At 40.9% G+C, this 19,433-nt stretch overlaps 1 protein-coding gene across 2 annotated transcripts in view; it reads left to right on the top strand.

Moving 5' to 3' along the window:
• SNX4 (sorting nexin 4) overlaps positions 1-19,433 on the top strand; it is an 80,463-nt gene that overhangs the window by 22,180 nt on the left and 38,850 nt on the right. For both annotated transcript variants that reach the window (XM_054481477.2, XM_063661692.1), the window contains 4 exons: positions 4,328-4,463; positions 4,539-4,688; positions 5,136-5,183; positions 12,704-12,759. In XM_054481477.2, the coding sequence (XP_054337452.1) occupies positions 4,328-4,463; positions 4,539-4,688; positions 5,136-5,183; positions 12,704-12,759 (390 nt within the window). The remainder of the gene's footprint in view (positions 1-4,327; positions 4,464-4,538; positions 4,689-5,135; positions 5,184-12,703; positions 12,760-19,433) is intronic.

Here is a 19,433-nt window from a genome sequence, read left to right as displayed (position 1 = left end):
CCTAACTTCCCAGACGGGGCGGCCGGGCAGAGACGCTCCTCACTTCCCAGATGGGGCGGCCGGGCAGAGACGCTCCTCACTTCCTCCCAGTCGGGGTGGCAGCCAGGCAGAGGCGCTCCTCACCTCCCAGACGGGGCGGCCGGGCAGAGGTGCTCCTCACTTTCCAGACGGGGCAGCCGGGCAGAGGCGCTCCTCACTTCCCAGATGGGGCGGCCGGGCAGAGACGCTCCTCACTTCCTCCCAGACGGGGTGGCAGCCAGGCAGAGGCGGTCCTCACTTCCCAGAGGGGGCGACTGGGCAGAGGCGCTCCTCACTTCCCAGACGGGGCGGCCGGGCAGAGACGCTCCTCACTTCCTCCCAGACGGGGTGGCAGCCAGGCAGAGGCGCTCCTCACCTCCCAGACGGGGCGGCCAGGCAGAGGCGCTTCTCACTTCCCAGACTGGGCGGCTGGGCAGAGGCGCTCCTCACCTCCCAGACGGGGTGGCCGGGCAGAGGCGCTCCTCTCTTCCCAGACGGGGTGGCAGCTGGGCAGAGGCGCTCCTCACTTCCTCCCAGATGGGGTGGCGGCCAGGCAGAGGCACTCCTCACTTCCCAGACGGGGTGGCCAGGCAGAGGCCCTCCTCACTTCCTCCCAGACGGGGTGGCCAGTCAGAGGCGCTCCTCACTTCCTCCCAGACGGGGTGGCGGCCGGGCAGAGGCGCTCCTCACCTCCCAGACGGGGCGGCCGGGCAGAGGCGCTCCTCACCTCCCAGACGGGGTGGCCAGGCAGAGGCGCTCCTCACCTCCCAGACGGGGCGGCCGGGCAGAGGCGCTCCTCACTTCCCATACGGGGTGGCGGCCGGGCAGAGGCGCTCCTCACTACCCAGATGGGGCAGCCGGGCAGAGGCGCTCCTCACTTCCTCCCAGACGGGGTGGCGGCCAGGCAGAGGCGCTCCTCACCTCCCAGACAGGGCGGCCGGGCAGAGGTGCTCCTCATCTCCCCGACGGGGCAGCCGGGCAGAGGTGCTCCTCTCTTCCTCCCAGACAGGGTGGCGGCCGGGCAGAGGCACTCCTCACCTCCCAGACGGGGTGGCCAGGCAGAGGCGCTCCTCACTTCCCATACGGGGTGGCGGCCGGGCAGAGGCGCTCCTCATTTCCCAGACGGGGTGGTGGCCGGGCAGAGGCGCTCCTCACTTCCTCCCAGACGGGGTGGCGGCCAGGCAGAGGCGCTCCTCACCTCCCAGACGGGGCAGCTGGGCAGAGGTGCTCCTCATCTCCCAGACGGGGTGGCAGCCAGGCAGAGGAACTCCTCACTTCCCAGACGGGGCGGCCGGGCAGAGGCGCTCCTCACTTCCCAGACGCTGGGCGACTGGACAGAGGCGCTCCTCACTTCCCAGACGGGGCAGCCGGGCAGAGGCGCTCCTCACATCCCAGACGATGGGCGGCCGGGCAGAGACGTTCCTCACTTCCTATACGGGATGGCGGCCGGGCAGAGGCGCTCCTCACTTCCCAGATGGGGCGGCCGGGCAGAGGGGCTCCTCGCATCCCAGACAATGGGCGGCCAGGCAGAGACGCTCCTCACTTCCTAGACGGGGTGGCGGCAGGGCAGAGGCTGTAATCTTAGCACTTTAAGAGGCCAAGGCGGGAGGCTGGTAGGTGGAGGTTGTAGCGAGCCGAGATCACGCCACTGCACTCCAGCCTGAGCACCATTGAGTATTGAGTGAGCGAGACTCCGTCTGCAATCCCTGCACCTCGGGAGGCCGAGGCAGGCAGATCACTCGAGGCCAGGAGCTGGAGACCAGCCCAGTCAACACTGCGAAACCCCGTCTCCACCAAAAATACAAAAACCATTCAGGCGTGGCGGCGCGCACCTGCAATCCCAGGCACTCGGCAGGCTGAGGCAGGCTGAGGCAGGAGAGTCACAGGAGCCTGAGGTAGGGAGGTTGCAGCAAGCCGAGATCACAGCGGTACAGTCCAGCTTCGGCAACAGAGGGAGACCAAAAAAAGGAGAGGGAGACCGAAGAAAGGGGGGAGGGGGAGGGGGAGGGGGAGGGATTGCTATGCTATAGTGTTGTAGTTTAGTGGGCTAAGATTGAATAAGACTAAAGTCTCTGGTTTTTAATTCCCCAAGAGATTTTTGTATGTGTTCCTCTTCATTGAATATGAACTCTTTTAAAATAAGTATATGTCTCTTTTAGAATAGGTAGTAATGCCTTGATGGCTTGGAAGGCACTATGTTATTAATTCTTTTAATTTGTAAAACATGGTTGATGATCATATTTTCATTGTGGGGGTTAAATATTACAAGTAAAACCATTTAGGTGCTATTGAATAGTTGTTGAGTGATTAGATGAATGAGGTAGTTTTGGGGTCTAATGAAAGTCCTCTCTTGCTTTTAGACAGTTTCTAATGAAACTACTAGACCCTGCCTTTTTGGTTTTTTTTTTTGGTGTGTGTTTGTTTTTTTCGAGATGGAGTTTCGCTCTTGTTGCCCAGGCTGGAGTGCGTTGGCGTGATCTCAGCTCAATGCAACCGCTGCCTCCCAGGTTCAAGCAATTCTCCTGTCTCAGCCTCCTGGGTAGCAGGGATTACAGGCACCTGCCACCACGCCCAGATAATTTTTTATATTTTTAGTAGAGATGGGGTTTCACCATGTTGGCCAGGCTGGTCTCGAACTCCTGACCTCAGGTGATCCACCCACCTTGACCTCCCAAAGTGCTGGGATTACAGGCGTGAGCCACCGCATCCAACTGCTTTTTTTTTTTTTTTTTAAACACTTATGCAGACCTTCTATCAGCTCTGTAGGTGTACTGCTTATAGGCTTTATTTATCCACTTACTTACAAGTTTTGGGTTTTGTTGGTAGTGATTTTGAATAATTTGAAATTTGAGATTAACCCAAGTATTTTTTCAGCTGAAGTTGGGAATTGTAATTGGGATGGTATTAGTTATAACTAATGTCTAGGTATACTCTTTAAAATGAATTATGATTTAATAATTCTATATTTTTGCCGTGGGAGCCATTTGTGCATTTTGCATTTCATATTTTGGTTCATTTTTATTAATATTCAATGAATAAATTTAGTAGCAAACTTAAAAAATGATAAAAATGAGCATCTATTGTGCTGAGCATGGCATGATGTAAATACTTTCTCTAGACTTTATTTGGAGACTGATTTAACTTTTATGACTTTTTGTCCTAATGTACAAATACACCTTGTGCATTTCGTGGAGGGCAAACAGGTTATTGTCAAGCAAATTAGAAAATAGCAAGGTCCTGATAACGTTTAGAAGACTGGTGCTTCCTAATAGGGCTTACTTATGCTGGCAAGAAATCCTAAGTAGTCAAAATATTTAAAATATCCTTTATATGATTTTACCTTAACTTTCCCCCAAAAGTAAGTTGAATTTTTATATGTATGAAACATGGCATTGCCTACCAGCCCTTTATAATTAAAAGTAAGACTAGAGATGAATTTTTATGACCCCTTTTCCCCACTCTTTCAGAGCTAATTAATATTTTTTCTTTTGGATATTTCTTGATACTTGGATTAATCTGGTTTATTAATAACCTAAATTGAAGTTTTTGTGGTGTCTTGGTCTTTGTTGGGAATGTTATTCTCTCATTGTGGCAGAAGTGAAGTTAAAAATGCTCTTTATGTAATGAAGCACTGGCTAAACTAGATTTTATCATATTATAAAATCAATTATTTATACATTAAGGCTTTTAGAGTGTTCCTAATAAAACTGTTTCTCTTATGTTTAAACAGGCTTTCTGTAACAGAATGAAAGTGGTTAGGAGTAAGGGCTTTGAAATCAGATGGATCTGAGTGCTTTATCCACAGACCTTTGTGATCATAGACAGAGCATATACTGTGCAGCTGTGTCCTCATCTGTAAAACGAGGATAATAAATCTCTGCCTCCCAGGGTTGTCATAAGGATTAAATATGAAAATACATGAGGCCAAGGCAGGAGGATGGCTTAAGCCCAGGAGTTTGACACCAGCCTGGGCAACATAGCTGGACCCCATCTCTACAAAAAATTAAAGTATTAGCCAATGTGGTGACATGTGCCTGTGGTCCCAGCTACTCAGGAGGCTGAGGTGGGAGGATTGCCTGAGCCCAGGAGGCGAAGGCTGCAGTGAGCCGTGATTGCACCACTGCACTCCAGCCTGAGCGACAGTGAGACCCTGTCTTGAAAAAAAAAAAAAAGAAAATGTAGGAAAAGTTCTTTACTTAGTGCCTGGTTCATAATCATTCTGTAGTTATAATTTTAAAGGTGATTGTGTTTATGTGTATGTATTTTTGTTTTTAAAAAATAACTTAAGTGTTGTTCTGTTCCTTTTCAGGTCAATTGAACATACCGATGGTCAGAGTGTCCTAACAGACTCACTGTGGCGGCGATATAGTGAATTTGAGTTGTTGAGAAGCTACCTTTTAGTTTATTATCCACATATTGTTGTGCCACCTCTGCCAGAAAAACGGGTAAGAAGTGAAATGGCAGTAGTTTAGAAGTATTCAGCATTGAGACTATTCTTAATGATTATTTTGTTTACCTAGGCAGAATTTGTTTGGCATAAACTCTCTGCTGACAACATGGATCCAGATTTTGTGGAGAGGCGACGGATTGGTTTGGAAAACTTTCTCTTGAGGATTGCTTCACATCCCCTCCTTTGTAGAGACAAAATCTTCTATCTATTTTTAACACAGGTATTTTTCTTTTATTTAGTCTTAGTAAAATATTCATTTAATTTGGGTTTCTTAAAAAAATTTTAGAATACTTATTTTAAGGATCTTTTCATTAATTTATATGCAATTTATTTTTTGTTATGAATTTCTAATTAGTGGATTATGTCATTCTTTTGGCTAACATTTTTCTATTTAAAGATACTGATGATGGTATTTTTGGTATCATTTAAATAATATTAAAATTTGTCTTCAGTATTTTGAAGCCCAGATCTATAAAATCTTGGGTTCACCTTTTGGTAATCTTTTAGAAGTTGGATTGAATGTTTAATTTTGAAGTGAAAAGAAATTTTTTTAAACCTCTCTCTCCAATTCCTGCTGAAGGAAGAACAGAATGATAGAAATTTAATTTACTTAATTTGGAATATTTGCTTTGCAATAATGATTTCTAAAATTAACTTCAATTTTTAGGAAGGTAACTGGAAGGAGACTGTGAATGAAACTGGGTTTCAGCTGAAGGTAAGAATATTTCTATGAAATTTGCCATTTTCCTTTACAGTTCCCAGCGTGGTGCCATGCACTCATTGGGAACTTGGTATTTATTGAATAAATGAATGTTGGAACTAGTCTTACAATAAATATCATTGGTAAGGTTTTCAAAGAAACACTACAATTCACTTTTGATTTGTGTAATTTTAGTTACTAATGAGACTATAATGGGCATATTTATTCTACAGGGAAAGAACATTTTGAAACAGTGATTTTTTTTTTTTTTTTTTTTGGTTAGTGTTTATAGTAATGAAGCAGTAATTTAAATACAAGTTGTAGATTTTCCCCAGTGTACTAGTATTATACCTTGCCTCTTTTTTTCTTCTGTCCTGTTTCCACTCGTATCCCTGCCCGCCGACAATTGCTCACTCTATCAGATATGAAAGAGTCCAACCTTAGCAGTCTAATAGATAAGCCCTTAGTCATGCTTCTTCTGTCTGTTGAGACATCGTGGCCAGTTTGAAATGGGGACAAAGGAGTCATTTTGAAATAGTTCTAAGTTTTATCTGTTAGTGGTACAGGATTATTTAGTTTTTGTAACAGCTTTTTAAATTTAGTCATTAGAATTAGTGTTTGGGAATGAGATGATGATCTGAAAATCGAGAGCATAGTGGTGGTAAGCTGGACACTCGAGTTCTATGCTGCTGTTTATTTCTTCCCTAAAAGAAATACAACAAAGGTTATTACAAACTTTTTAAATTTTTCATCTCTGGTGTAAACTGAATAGGTAAGTAGACTAACAGAATAAAAATTGATATATAACATAATATAAATTGTTAAATGACTCACATGATAATACAGTACCAAAAGTTCAATATAATATGTCTAGACAAGAAGAAGAAAATTTTTTTACAGTAATTTAAAAAACACTTCCCATGCATTGGCCCATAGATATTTGAAATTTGGCACAAAACAGACTAGAAAGAGGAAAATTTTTTTCTGCAGAGAAAATATGATAAACCAGTTCTGTCATAAACTGATTCTAATTTATAAATATTTTGGAGTTTTTATGATTTTGAGACAGAGTCTTGCTCTGTCACGCAGGCCAGAGTGCAGTGGTGTGATCACGGCTCACTGCAGCCTTGAACTCCTGGACTCAAGCGATCCGCCTGCCTCAGCCTCCCAAGTAGCTGAGACTACAGGTGCGTGCCACCATACCTAGCTAATTTTAAAATTTTTCTTTTGTAGAGATGAGGTCTCACTGTGTTGCCCAGGCTAGTTTCGAACTCCTGAGCTCATTGTCTCCCCTTAGCCTCCCAAAGTGCTAGTTTTACTGTGCCCAGCTATAAATATTTAGTTGACAGATATACTGAAACAATTAGAATTTTCTTGGCTGTAATCCATCACTTTATAACACTCAAGAGGGAATGGTAGAATTTGAGTTTAGGGATGGATCTGAAATAACTTGGAAGTTTAAAAACTGATTTATGTTTAGATAGAGTTTTCTGAAAAATAGTTTGATATGTTAAAAGCTAACAAGGAAAAGGTTAAACTAAAATACAATCATTTTAGTGAATTCTCTTTATATAACAAAAATTTTAAAAATTCTAGTCATTAAGTCTTTACTGCAGTTAATAGTTATCAGTTTTTGTCTTTGAATCCAGTTTTTGGCCGTAACTTTAGTGATTCTGAGAAAACTCTTGAGTTTCTCCATCGTTATAAAATTGCTATTTACCAGTTCCTTGAATCTTATGTGTAGGTGCTACTTAAGTATTTAGATAGAATGTTTCATTGTGGGGGAGCCTTATGTATTGTACTTTTAAAAAGTATTTGAAAGGTAATATCAATATACAGAATTAATAATTGAAAACATCAAACTTCTAATGAAGTGAGCCAGAAATAAAATTGTTGGAGAGAATTCAGAAACCCATGTGTCTCTCTGTATTCCTTATTTTGTTGTGGATGTTCCTTGTTTTAAGTCCTTCCTCCCATCAGGGAAATGGGACCTTTTTGCATAGCCTCATATACGTGTGTACATCATAGAAATGTCCACAATCATATGTAAATAACATACGTGTGTGTGTGTGTGTGTATATATATATATAAAGAGAGAATGAGTGTGTCATATTTCACTTATCTGGAGGTCATATATTTGGCAGTTACAGCTAATCTGATCACAGTTGAAAGCTGGGACTTAAGCAAAACTGACTTCTGAGATGTTCAAGGGGATGTAACATGGCTTCCTGCTGTACTTTACTACTATACTTTGGTCTTCCTGTAGCGGACCCATTAATTTTATTATAGGTATTCGGACAAATTTGGCTGTTTTTTAGGTTACAGCCTATTTGAGCAGAGGATTAAAAAGTGAGTGGAGACAGTCACATTGTGACAGTAGTGACAATTGACAGCTGAGCCTGATAGCGGAAAAGGAGGTAGCAGTGGTATGTGAGTCACACACACGTTGCAGAATGGGTACATTCGGAGTGAGGCAAAATCGCTACCCACCTGTAACCCCCAGGGCTTCACTGTGTCATAGATGGGTTCAGTAGTAATTGTTGGTAATGGTTAACTGGAGGCCTCAAGAAAAAGTAGAATTTTGCTTGTGTACTCTTAATTCAGGGTGTGGTCAGTGGACTGCATGTAACTCAGTTGATGGGATCGTTTGTTCAAAATACTGAATTCATCCCAGACGTACATCCCATTAGCCTAAAACTTGACAACTATTGCTATAAGGCAATAAAGAAAACTATTTTTAGGAAGATAATTTAAGAAAGATTGTCCAAAATGATAAAAAAGAAGAAAACTTTTTTTAGAATCTAAAAACAGTTTCTTATCTGAGTATTACCATCATCATATATGCTTACTATGTGCTAAGTACTATACTATAATTATACTATGTTTATTTTGCTGAATATTGCCTCAGTATCTTTGAGGTGAGTTAATATTCCCATTTTTTAGATGAGGAACTCTAGAACGTGACTTAGCCAAGGTCACATAATTACAAGTGATAGAGGCTGAATCCAAGTCTAGATTAACTGAAAGCCCTCCTTAATTACCATCCCATATTACCTCTCTTGCTTATTAATTATGTAATTAATATTTGCAGAGATGGTTGTTAAAGGAAGTGTTGAAAGCTGTATTTCTGTGAACGTGAGGTCATTCTGAATGAGACCAAATATTCATATCTTATAAAAATATTTGACCTTGGCTCTTGGATTGTTATCCTCAAATTGAAATGTTATCTTACTTTAATTTTCCTTTTCTCAGACATATTTTGTCTGTAGTTTGGCCTACTAGATTAACATTTTTTTTTTTTTTTGAGATGGAGTATTGCTCTTTCACCCAGGCTGGAGTGCAGTGGTGCGATCTCTGCTCACTGCAAGCTCCGCCTCCTGGGTTCACCCCATTCTGCTGCCTCAGCCTCTCGAGTAGCTGGGACTACAGGCGCCCGCCACCATGTCCAGCTAATTTTTTGTGTGTGTTTTTTAGTAGAGACAGGGTTTCACCGTGTTAGCCAGCATGGTCTCAATCTCCTGACCTTATGATCTGCCCACCTCGGCCTCCCAAAGTGCTGGGATTACAGGCATGAGCCACCACGCCCGGCCGGCAATATTTTCTTAAAATTTTTGAGAGCGATCATTACACCCAGCAAGATAATCATAAAATTTAGTTTCTTTCTTTCTTTTTTTTTTTGACACGGAGTCTCCCTCTGTCACTTAGGCTGGAGTGCAGTGGCGCCATCTCGGCTCACTGCAAGCTCCACCTCCCCAGTTCAAGCCATTCTCCCACCTCAGCCTCCTGAGTAGCTGGGACTACAGGCGCCCACCACCATGCCTGGCTAATTTTTTTGTATTTTTAGTAGAGACAGGGTTTCACCGTGTTAGCCAGGATGGTCTTGATCTCCTGACCTCGTGATCCACCTCGGCCTCCCAAAGTGCTGGGATTACAGGTGTGAGCCACCACGCCCGGCCAAAATTTAGTTCCTTTTTATCTGTGTTCTATTTAACATAAGCATGAGCAACCTATTTTTTCATCATTACTGGTTATTGGCATTTCTTCTTTTTTTGGGGGTGGAATATTTATATAAATACTCAATCTGGGCTTGGTGGCATGTTCCTATAGTTCTAGCTACTTGGGAAGCTGAGGCAGGAGGATCACTTGAGCCCAGGAGTTTGAGACCAGACTGGGTAACATAGCGAGACTCTGTTTCTATTTAAAAATAAATACATACACAAAATATAAATACTCATTTTACTTAATTCAGTGAAAGAAGAGCAAAGGGTTTATCCCTAGAGTAATGAACATATAAACTAGTTGCTTTAGTATAAAAGTGACATTTTAACTCAGTTAACATAGTTAGTCATGAAAACATTGTTCTAAATACCCAATCCTTAAATGAATTTAGGCTGATTCATAAGAACCCTGGACCCTGCCTCTTCCCTGGGGCAAGGACTACCGGAGCCAAGGTCTGGGCCCTTAGTTAGGATCTCTTTTAATCTCGTTATTGCACAGGAACTCTCAGAGATCCAATGTGGAGATTCCAAATGCTGGTGCCTACAGTGTGAGGTACTCTTCTAAGTGTTGCGGATACAGTAGTGAATGAGCTGGAAATATTCATGAACTCTGTGTTATTGTGGAGCTTATATTTTAGTGGTTGGAGACATTAAGTTAGCATTTAAATAAAAAATAAGATACTTTAAAATAGTGATAAGTAGTATAAAGGACATAAAGCATCGTCCTTGTTGGGGAATATGACAGCAGGGATTATTTTTCAAGGGTTACCCTAAGATGAGTGACCATAAAGTTTATTATCCAAATGGGACCCCTTTAGAGAGGAAATAGGGACATTTAAGATGGGGACAATTGCACTCCAGTCTGGGTGACAGAGCAAGACTCTGTCTTGAAAAAAAAAAAAAAGATTAGGACAACAGTTATAAACCAGGACTCTCCTGGGCAAACCAGGCCACATGGTCACCCTCCTTTAAAAAGCCTACATTTGAGCTGAGACATTAGTGATGATGAGAAACCTGCAGTGAAGTCACCAGAGTCCAAGGAAGAGGAATGCTCCTTGAGAGGGAGGCCCAGACTGGGTGTGCTTTACTAGGTAATGTAGGGGGGGAAGATAAAGCAGGTAGAAGTGTTGCCACAGCAGCCTTTGTACAGTCCAGGGGCCACCTTCACACTGTGCCTTTTTATGGCTCTTATATTCTTTTTTTTTTTTTTTTTTTTTTTGAGATGGAGTCTTGCTCTGTCACCCAGGCTGGAGTGCGGTGGCGCGATCTCGGCTCACTGCAAACTCTGCCTCACGGGTTCAAGCGATTCTCCTGCCTCAGCCTCCCAAGTAGCTGGGATTACAGGCATGTGCCACCACACCTGGCTAATTTTTTGTATTTTTAGTAGAGACAGGGTTTCGCCATATTGGCCAGGCTGGTTTCAAACTCCTGACCTCGTGATCCGCCCGCCTCAGCCTCCCAAAGTGCTGGGATTACAGGCATAAGCCATCGCGTCTGGCTTATGGCTCTTATATTCTTAATGGACAGCCAAGAATCAAGTGAACAAGATGATTCAGATAATGCTGTTTCAAAGGAAGTAAAATAGGATCATAGGAGACAATAATGAATTAAGGGGCATCTTTAGGTGTTGATGGGGAATCTGATTAGGTGGGTGATAACCTATCAGATTTGGAACAGTCCAGGTAGTTTTTCAGAGATCCAGCGGTTTGGTGACATTTTAGTCAGCTTCCCCTTTTTTATGTAATCTTCTGAAATGAGCAGATTGAGTTGGGTGTGGAGATGGATCTGATCTGACAAAACATTTGGTTAGCAAAGGTTAGAATGGTGACCTTTTACATTTATATGACTTTTAAATTGGTAAATTGGTGACTTTAAAAGTAAAAAATAAATTGCTGGTGTTAAAAAGCATGAGATTCAAGAAAAGATACAAATGAATATTTTTTTCCTTAGTGATTTATGTAGTTTCATCCTCATTTAAAGAATCACATTTTGCATGTGACTGAAGTCATGAATACTTACAAGATCCTTTGGTTTTTAGTGATTTTTAATATATGCCTTAAATTCATAGGTGTTTTTATTTATAAGGACTTTGACGTGTATTAGCTAATTTTTCCTTCAGATGTAAGAAGGATCCAGAATTTGTGAAATACTGATTTTAGAAATAGGAGAATTCCATAAGAGAATTCCCTAAAATCAAAGTAAACTACTTTAGATATTCTTTAGATAGCCCTTTAAATCTCTTTTGGTCTGGAGTTCTAGGAGGCTGAACTTGTGAGTAGTATATTTGTTATATTTGTTTTTATTTTCTTAGCCAAGTAATCTGGGAAGCCTTAGTAATATTTTTGTTTTGTTTATTCATTAACAGTAGTTGTAATTATGAGTTGGAAGTTGTAATAGTGTAAAATTTTCAAGGTGGGATTTTAAAAACCAGACCACATTTAGAAATTGATTCCTGATTGAGCTACCTTTTATGAACCCTAATTGTTCTTGTACCTTGGTTAGAAAAGTTGTTTGGTTGTCTTTTTTGTTGTTGTTTTTTTAATGAGAATTTAGGACAGGACAGGATTTGGATGTGTTAAGTATACATTTTATGCAGTGAAATTATTATTTAGTATTTATCCCTCTGTTTCTTCTTTGAGAGTAATTATCTAGAAATAAATGAAGAAAATAGTTTAAAAGTTGTGTTGTCTTACATTTTCTGCTAGCTAAAAAGTAATTGCTGTAATCTAGCTTGTTTTTTTAGTAGAGTGTTAGTACATGTATTTCTATATTCTTTCTTCTAAAATACAGATTGTGAAAATGAGAAAAACCAGTGTACATTTGCTTTGGAACTACCCTCGGTAGATGCAGACTCTAAAGCAGTAGTTTCTTTTTTGAGATGGAGTCTCTCTCTGTCGTCCAGGCTGGAGTGCAGTGGCACGATCTCAATTCACTGCAACCTCCGCCTCCCAGGTTCAAGCGACTCTCCTGCCTCAGCCTCCCGAGTAGCTGGGATTACAGGCACACGCCACCAGACCCAGTTAATTTTTTTGTATTTTTAGTAGAGACGGGGTTTCACCATGTTGGCCAGGCTGGTCTCAAACTCCTGACCTCAAGTGATCCTCCTGTCTCGGCCTTCCAAAGTGCTGGGATCACAGGCATGAGCCACTGTGCCCGGCCATTAAAGCAGTAGTTTCATTTAGTTTATATATACATATCATTGCTTTTCTTGTTCTAGAGAAAAACTACTGTTTTCACATGACCTCTTCCAAATTCTAATAATGCAGTGCTGTATGCCTGTTTGTGTATTGGTTGGTGTGTACAGTTGTTTTACTTTGGTACCATTGAATGCCATGTATTCAGTCTGTTTTATAGTATGTTTTTGTAGTGTTTTCAAAAATAATTACTAAGCTTTTTTTAGGCATGTTTAATGTGTTTACAACAATTGATATGAAGAAAACTGTACTTCAGCATCTTAATTCTAAAGGGAAAGTAAAATTGTTTGAATTTTATACCCTGAAATGTAATTGTATTAAGTGAACAAATTATTTTTTCCAGGCAGACTCCAGGTTAAAAGCGCTTAATGCAACATTCAGAGTGAAAAACCCAGACAAGTAAGGTTTTGTTTTAATAACAGTTACAACGTTGTTTTGAATGGTGCCTATCAATCTATTTAATTTTTCGTTTCTGAATGTGTGCACTGTATTTGCTAAATATTTTACCTATTCACATTTAGTGAAATCCTTTTAAAGTCTAAAACTGAATTTGAAATTTGATAACTTGATTGGGGGTATGATTGTGACTGAAGTTTTATAAAATTAAACCATTGCTTTTTTCTAGAAGGGTTTGTTAAGTGTTGTTGCAGATATCAGAAAAATGAGAAAAGTAATTTTAATTTTATAGTTTTCCTTATACGATTTTGCTTGTTAAATATGCACAGCTCAAGATAAGAAAATTATATACTTTTTACATATACTTATTAATGAACCATCTAGTTTGTATACCAAGAAAATTTCACGAAGATATATGACAAATACTTGATTTTATTAATATCAGCTAGTATTTGTGAGAGCATTTCCATATTAAAAGAAGCCAGTGTATTCAGAAATTACTTAACATGGGGTGGGACCTATGTATTTAAGATTTTGGTTTTGCTTAATCTTTATATTTGGTGTATAATTCAAACTGTACATTATATGGACCTTTACTTGGCAATTTGGTTCAGTTAGAGTTTTTTAGTTGGATATGTGCTTAGGCAGATGAGGCTTTTTTGTTTTGGAGGACCAAATTTATGAGGTCTGTTAGAATTTCTCTAGTGAATCCTTCAGCACTAATTTCTACATTGTGTAAATTCTTACCAGACAAAGGTGGGGTCTGCATATTCTGATGACCTATTATGCCTGACTTTATAAACCATAACATATTAACAAAATGCCCCTGATTTTTCATATAAATTTTGAATATAAAACCTAAATGAATATTTTTAAATTTTGGTAATTAGGAGGTTGTGATGGTAACTTGAGTTTTTTAATTTTAATTTTTTTATTTTTTGAGGCAGAGACTTGCTCTGTCGCCTAGGCTGGAGTGTAGTGGCGTGATTCCTGCTGATTGCAACCTCTGCCTCCCAGGTTCAAGCAATTCTCCTGCCTCAGTCTCCCGAGTAGCTAGGATTATAGGCACCTCCCACAACGCCCAGTTAATTTTTGTATTTTAGTAGAGATGGGGTTTCACCATGTAAGCCAGGCTGGTCTCAAACTCCTGACTTCAAGGGATCCACCCGCCTTGGCCTCCCAAAGTTCTGGGATTACAGGTGTTAGCCACCATGCCTGGCCTTTTTTTTTTTTAAATAGACTATTTTTTATAGCAGTCACAGGTTTAGTAGAGTTAGCAAAATTGAGTGGAGTATACAGAGAATTCCCATATACCTTCTCTCCACACCTCTCCCCATTGACCTGTCACAGCCTCCCTAACTATCAGCATCCCACACCAGAGAGCTGTGTTTGTTACAGTTGATGAACCTACATTGAAACAGCATTATCAGCAAAGACCATCATTTATGTTAGGGTTCACACTTGGTGTTGGGCAGTTTTTGAGTTTGGACAAATGGATAATGACGTGTATCCACCGTTATCATTTTATACAGAATAGTATTACTGTCCTAAAAATCCTCTCTACTGCACCTGTTCATCTTCTCCCTCAACCCCTGGGAATCACTGATCTTTTTATTATCACCATGGTTTTTTTTTTTTTTTAGAATGTCACATCATATACAGTATGTAAACATTGAGATTGGCTTCTTTCACTTAATTTGCATCTATGGTTCCATTGAGGTTTTTATAAGTATTATACTAACATGCATGGTATATAAGAGGTGTTCTCTAGATTAAGAACTAAAATTATAAGTCACCCTCAAAAAAAAGCTCTGGATAACTTAGTAAGCTAAGTGTATGACTTTGGTGGCTGTACATCCATTAGAGAATTGTTTTTGATTGATATTTTGATAATATTTTTGATTAATGCTAGTATTTTGTCAATTAGTATTTTTCAGTTGAATGAAAAACATTTTGTCAATTGAATGTTTTTCCTCCCTTTTCTGACCCAGCCAGGTTTTCTGAACTGCTGAATTTTATTTACTATCCATATTGTGTGTAGAATTTTAAGTTTAATATGACCAATAATGTCACCAAGGCAGTTTTTTTGCCCTTATGTTCTTGTTAAAGTGTGTAATTGCTATATAATTAGTAATAGGATTTATTTGTCTTAAATTCTGGATAATTGTGTATATTGGTCATTGTTGTATCAGATTCTTAATATGTAGACTCTCTTCTAGATCTAGCTGTTACAATAGATTTTTTTATATGATTATTAAAATATATTACTAAAATAGTTTGGTTATTTCCTAAAATTCAGAAAACCAGAAAGATTGTTTTAGAGGGATTACAAAGTGATTCTTCTAGTACTTGCTTCATTCATGTTTATCTTACCCCAAACTAGACTGTTAAGAGCAGTGAGTGGGAGGGCCTGGAGTCTTCTACTTTTATGTGGCCTTAGGTACTCTGTAAATGCTTTCTTTTGCATATTGGATTGCATATACATATATATGTATACACACACATATATATATATTTTTGAGATGCGGTCTCACTGTGTTGCTCAGGCTGGTCTGGAACTGCTGGGCTCAACAATCCTCCGCCTCAGCCTCCAGAATAGCTGGAGCTACATGCGGATGCCACTGTGCCTGGCTTGTATATTTTTCTTAAAAGAGATGTGCCCAAGGTCTATCTCCATTTATTGAGCATCTTATATTGTTGCAAATAAACTAAACCCACTAAGTCAAAATCTAGGTGGTAAACTGACCAGATTATATGAGTAACATACTCTCTTTTTTTGAGACGGAGTCTCGCTGTGTCGCCCAGGCTGGAGTGCAGTGCTGCGATCTCAGCTCACTGCAAGCACCACCTCCCAGATTCACGCCATTCTCCTGCCTCAGCCTCCTGAGTAGCTGGGACTACAGGCACCTGCCACCACGCCTGGCAATCTCCTGTCGCTAGTAGAAATAAGCAGTACTAACCACTCATGTACTGTGCTGCGTTGCATAGTAGAAGTTTCATCTAATGTGGCCAGTTTTTCTTGGCTGAAAAAAAAATCTATGTAACTTTAGTTAACTCATATGTAAAGTGATAGTTTTTTTCTTTTAAAAGAAAACTAGTTAGATAATTGAGGTTATGATATGTTCAGGTTATTCCTCGAGCTTCTAAATATCAGGTTATATCATTTTGTTATGCTGAGTTTGGGGCAGGAAGTATGGATAGAGAAAAATCTATATAGTGAGTTTTCTTCAAGGAGCTCAAGGTACATCATATTAAGAATGCTTACAGAGACCAGGTGTGGTGGCTCACACCTGTAATCCCAGCACTTTGGGAGGCTGAGGTGGGTGGATCACGAAGTCAGGAGCTCGAGACCCACCTGGCCAACATGGTGAAACCCCGTCTCTACTAAAAATACAAAAATTAGCTGGGTGTGGCGGGGCACGCCTGTAATCCCAGTTACTTAGGAGGCTGAGGCAGGAGAATTGCTTGAACCTGGGAGGCAGAGGTTGCAGTGAGCCGAGATCGCGCCATTGCACTCCAGCCTGGGCAACAGAGCAAGACTCTGTCTCAAAAAAACAGAATGCTTACAGATAGGGAGGCAAGAACCAAAGTGTAGAAACTAGAAGAAGAGAAGGGTGGGGAGTGGACTGTCATTTATGATTTCTAACAGTCACTCAGACTACAGTTTCTTTTCTTTCAGGGCTTTATCTTAGGTAATAGTTGCACAAGTTGTAAAGAAGCGTAAGACAATCTGTATGGCTTGATTTATTTTCGGTATAATAGCTAGGTAGAGAAAACTACAGCTGTATGCAAATATGAACTCCAAATAAGGCCGGGCGCGGTGGCTCACGTCTCTAATCCCAGCACTTTGGGAGGCCAAGGCAGGCGGATCACTTGAGGCCAGGAGTCCAAGACCAGCCTGGCCAACATAGTGAAACCCTGTCTCTACTAAAACTACAAAAATTAGCCAGGCATGGTGGCACATGCCTGTAATCCCAGCTACTTGGTGGGCTGAGGCACGAGAATAACTTGAGCCGGGAAGGTGGAGGCTGCAGTGAGTCGAGATTGTGCCAGTGCACTTCAGCCTGGGTGACAGAGTGAGACTGTGTCTAAAAAAAAAAAAAAAAGGAAAGCCTTATAAAATAGATAAGTTATACCCCAAGCTGTGTTTTTGCCTTTGTTGTTGTTTTTGATACAAAGTCTTGCTCTGTTACCCAGGCTGGGGTGCGGTGGTGTGATCTCAGCTCACTGCAGCCTTGACCTCCCAGGCTCAAATGATCCTCCCACCTCAGCCTCCCAAGTAACTGGGACTACAGGCAAGCGCCACCATGCCTGGCTGGTTTTTGTTTTTGTTTTTGTTTTTTTTTTTGGAGGTGGAGTCTCACTCTTGCCAAGCTGGAGTGCAGTGGCGTGACCTTGGCTCACTGCAACCTCCGTCTCCCGGGTTCAAGCAATTCTCTCTGCCTCAGCCTCCCAAGTAGCTGGGATTACAAGCGCCCACCACCACGCCCAGCTAATTTTTGTATTTTTAGTAGAGACGGGGTTTCACCGTGTTGGCCAGGCTGGTCTTGCACTCCTGACTTCAGTTGATCCACCCGGCCTGGCTAATTTTTTGTGCTTTTGCAGAGACAGGGTCTCACCAGCTCAGGCTGGTCTCAAGTGATCCTCCCACCTTGGCCTCCCAAAGTGCTGGGATTACATATGTGAGCCACTGCACCTAGCCATGTTTTTGCCTTTGAGATTGGAGAGAAGCATTCTCAAAAAGCCTTGATGGAGGGTCTTTTCAACACGAGTCTTGAGAAATGGATGACATCTGATTAGGAGAGGCACCTGTCCAGGCTTACTTACTAAAAGTATGTTAAAGAATATGGAGAATAAGGCCAGACATGGTAGCTCACACCTGTAATCCCAGCACTTTGAGAGGCCAAGGTGGGCAGATCACTTGAGGTCAGAAATTCGAGGCCAGCCTGGCCAACATGGTGAAACCGCATCTCTACTAAAAGTATAAAAATTAACCAGGCATGGTGGCGCATGCCTGTAATCCGAGCTACTCGGGAGGCTGAAATGGGAGAATCACTTGAACTCAAGGGGCAGAGGTTGCAGTGAGCCAAGGTCGTGCCACTGCACTCCAGGCTGGGTGATAGAGCTAGACCCCGTCTCAAAAAGAATATGGAAAATAAAGGGAAACATAAAGCCTGTAATGGCAATAGGTGTACTTTGAGGAGAATAGAAAATACGGCTGATTCAGGCCAGAGGACATATTGGGTTTGGATATAGACAACCTCAAACTACAGTCTTATCAGAATCTGCATTTACATGTTCACTTTTGCATGCCTCGAAGACAGGGATTTTAGATACTTAGTATTTCCGGAGGGAAGTTTTATGTCACCATCTTCCTAGTATGGACTGTCCTCTTTTTAAACTCACTGTTTTCAAGTGAAACTGCAACATTCTGACGTTATATATGATTTTTAGTCTTTAATATTTCTCTAAGAACACCTAATCATTTATGATAAGATTCCTCATTTTAATATGCAGACATTCTAGATTTTGACTTGGGCTAAGTAGTTATACCCTCGTTTTCAGAAAATTCATTCCTTTATTTCTTAAACATACATTGTTATCTAAGACTTGATGAATTTTTCACTCTTCACCTTTAGGTCTTCTGATTTCCCAGTAATTGTGATTTTTTTCAAAGGTCCACATCTATCTGTGTCCCCTAGGTGTTTAGAATCTTTTAGCCCTGACTTTCTGGTGATGTGATCACCTGGGGATGATTTGTGTTGTCACTCCTCTCCCCTCACAAGAGATTGTACCAATGTGTTAGTCAAACAGAGAAACTTTAGTGTGCCTTATATGTTCTGTGACCACAGGTGTTAAGACCTTTCAACTCCAGAAACCTCTGCTTCACCTAATTTAAGTGTTCTGAGGCTTACTGTTTATATTCTTATACATTTCTCATATCCAGATTATGACAGCTAAGAATTTTGTAGTCATGCCAGATCCTGAGTATGGAAGCTGACAAAGAAACATTTTTAGGGGACCTAATCAGTTCTGGAGAAGCTTCAGAAGACCTGATCTTTAGAATTTCTAGCTCCTGGGACCCAGCACAAGAGGATCTGATCGAAGAGTTTAACAAAATATTAGCCTCTTGAAACTTAAATTCAAATAATAAAACTTCTAAGGGAAAATTATACCAGCTCAGTTGTAACTGGCTCTACGTAAAGAAAGCCACCCACAGTTATCTGAGATTTTATATATTTATATAAAATACATATTTATATATATTTATATATAAATTTAATTTTATTTAAATAAAAATGTTTTGGAGTACATAATATATTCTTATGGTTAACCAGATATATATGTAGATTGATAAGTATGGAAAAGTTGTACAGTGAAAAGTCTAATTCCTGTTCTTCTCTATCAATTTCCCCTCCCCAGAGAGTAACACCGTGTTAGTTTTTAGGTTTATATTCCTTCAAAGTTTTATCCTACAAATGCAAGTGTACATTTTCCACCTTCCATCTTGGATATAAAAAGGGAGATTTGTACTCCACTTAATTGGGAGCCGATCTTGCCAACTCTTTTATCCCTGAATTATTTTCCTTGCTGAAAAACACTGCCTTGGGGGGAATAAGAGTGGTTAAGTATTTTATCTAGTGATTTGATGTCCTCAACTTCACCACTGCCTCTTT

This window comes from Pongo pygmaeus, chromosome 2 (genome assembly GCF_028885625.2).
Source record: "Pongo pygmaeus isolate AG05252 chromosome 2, NHGRI_mPonPyg2-v2.0_pri, whole genome shotgun sequence".
NCBI classification, from domain to species: Eukaryota; Metazoa; Chordata; class Mammalia; order Primates; family Hominidae; genus Pongo; species Pongo pygmaeus.
This window is presented reverse-complemented; position numbering and strand designations above follow the sequence as displayed.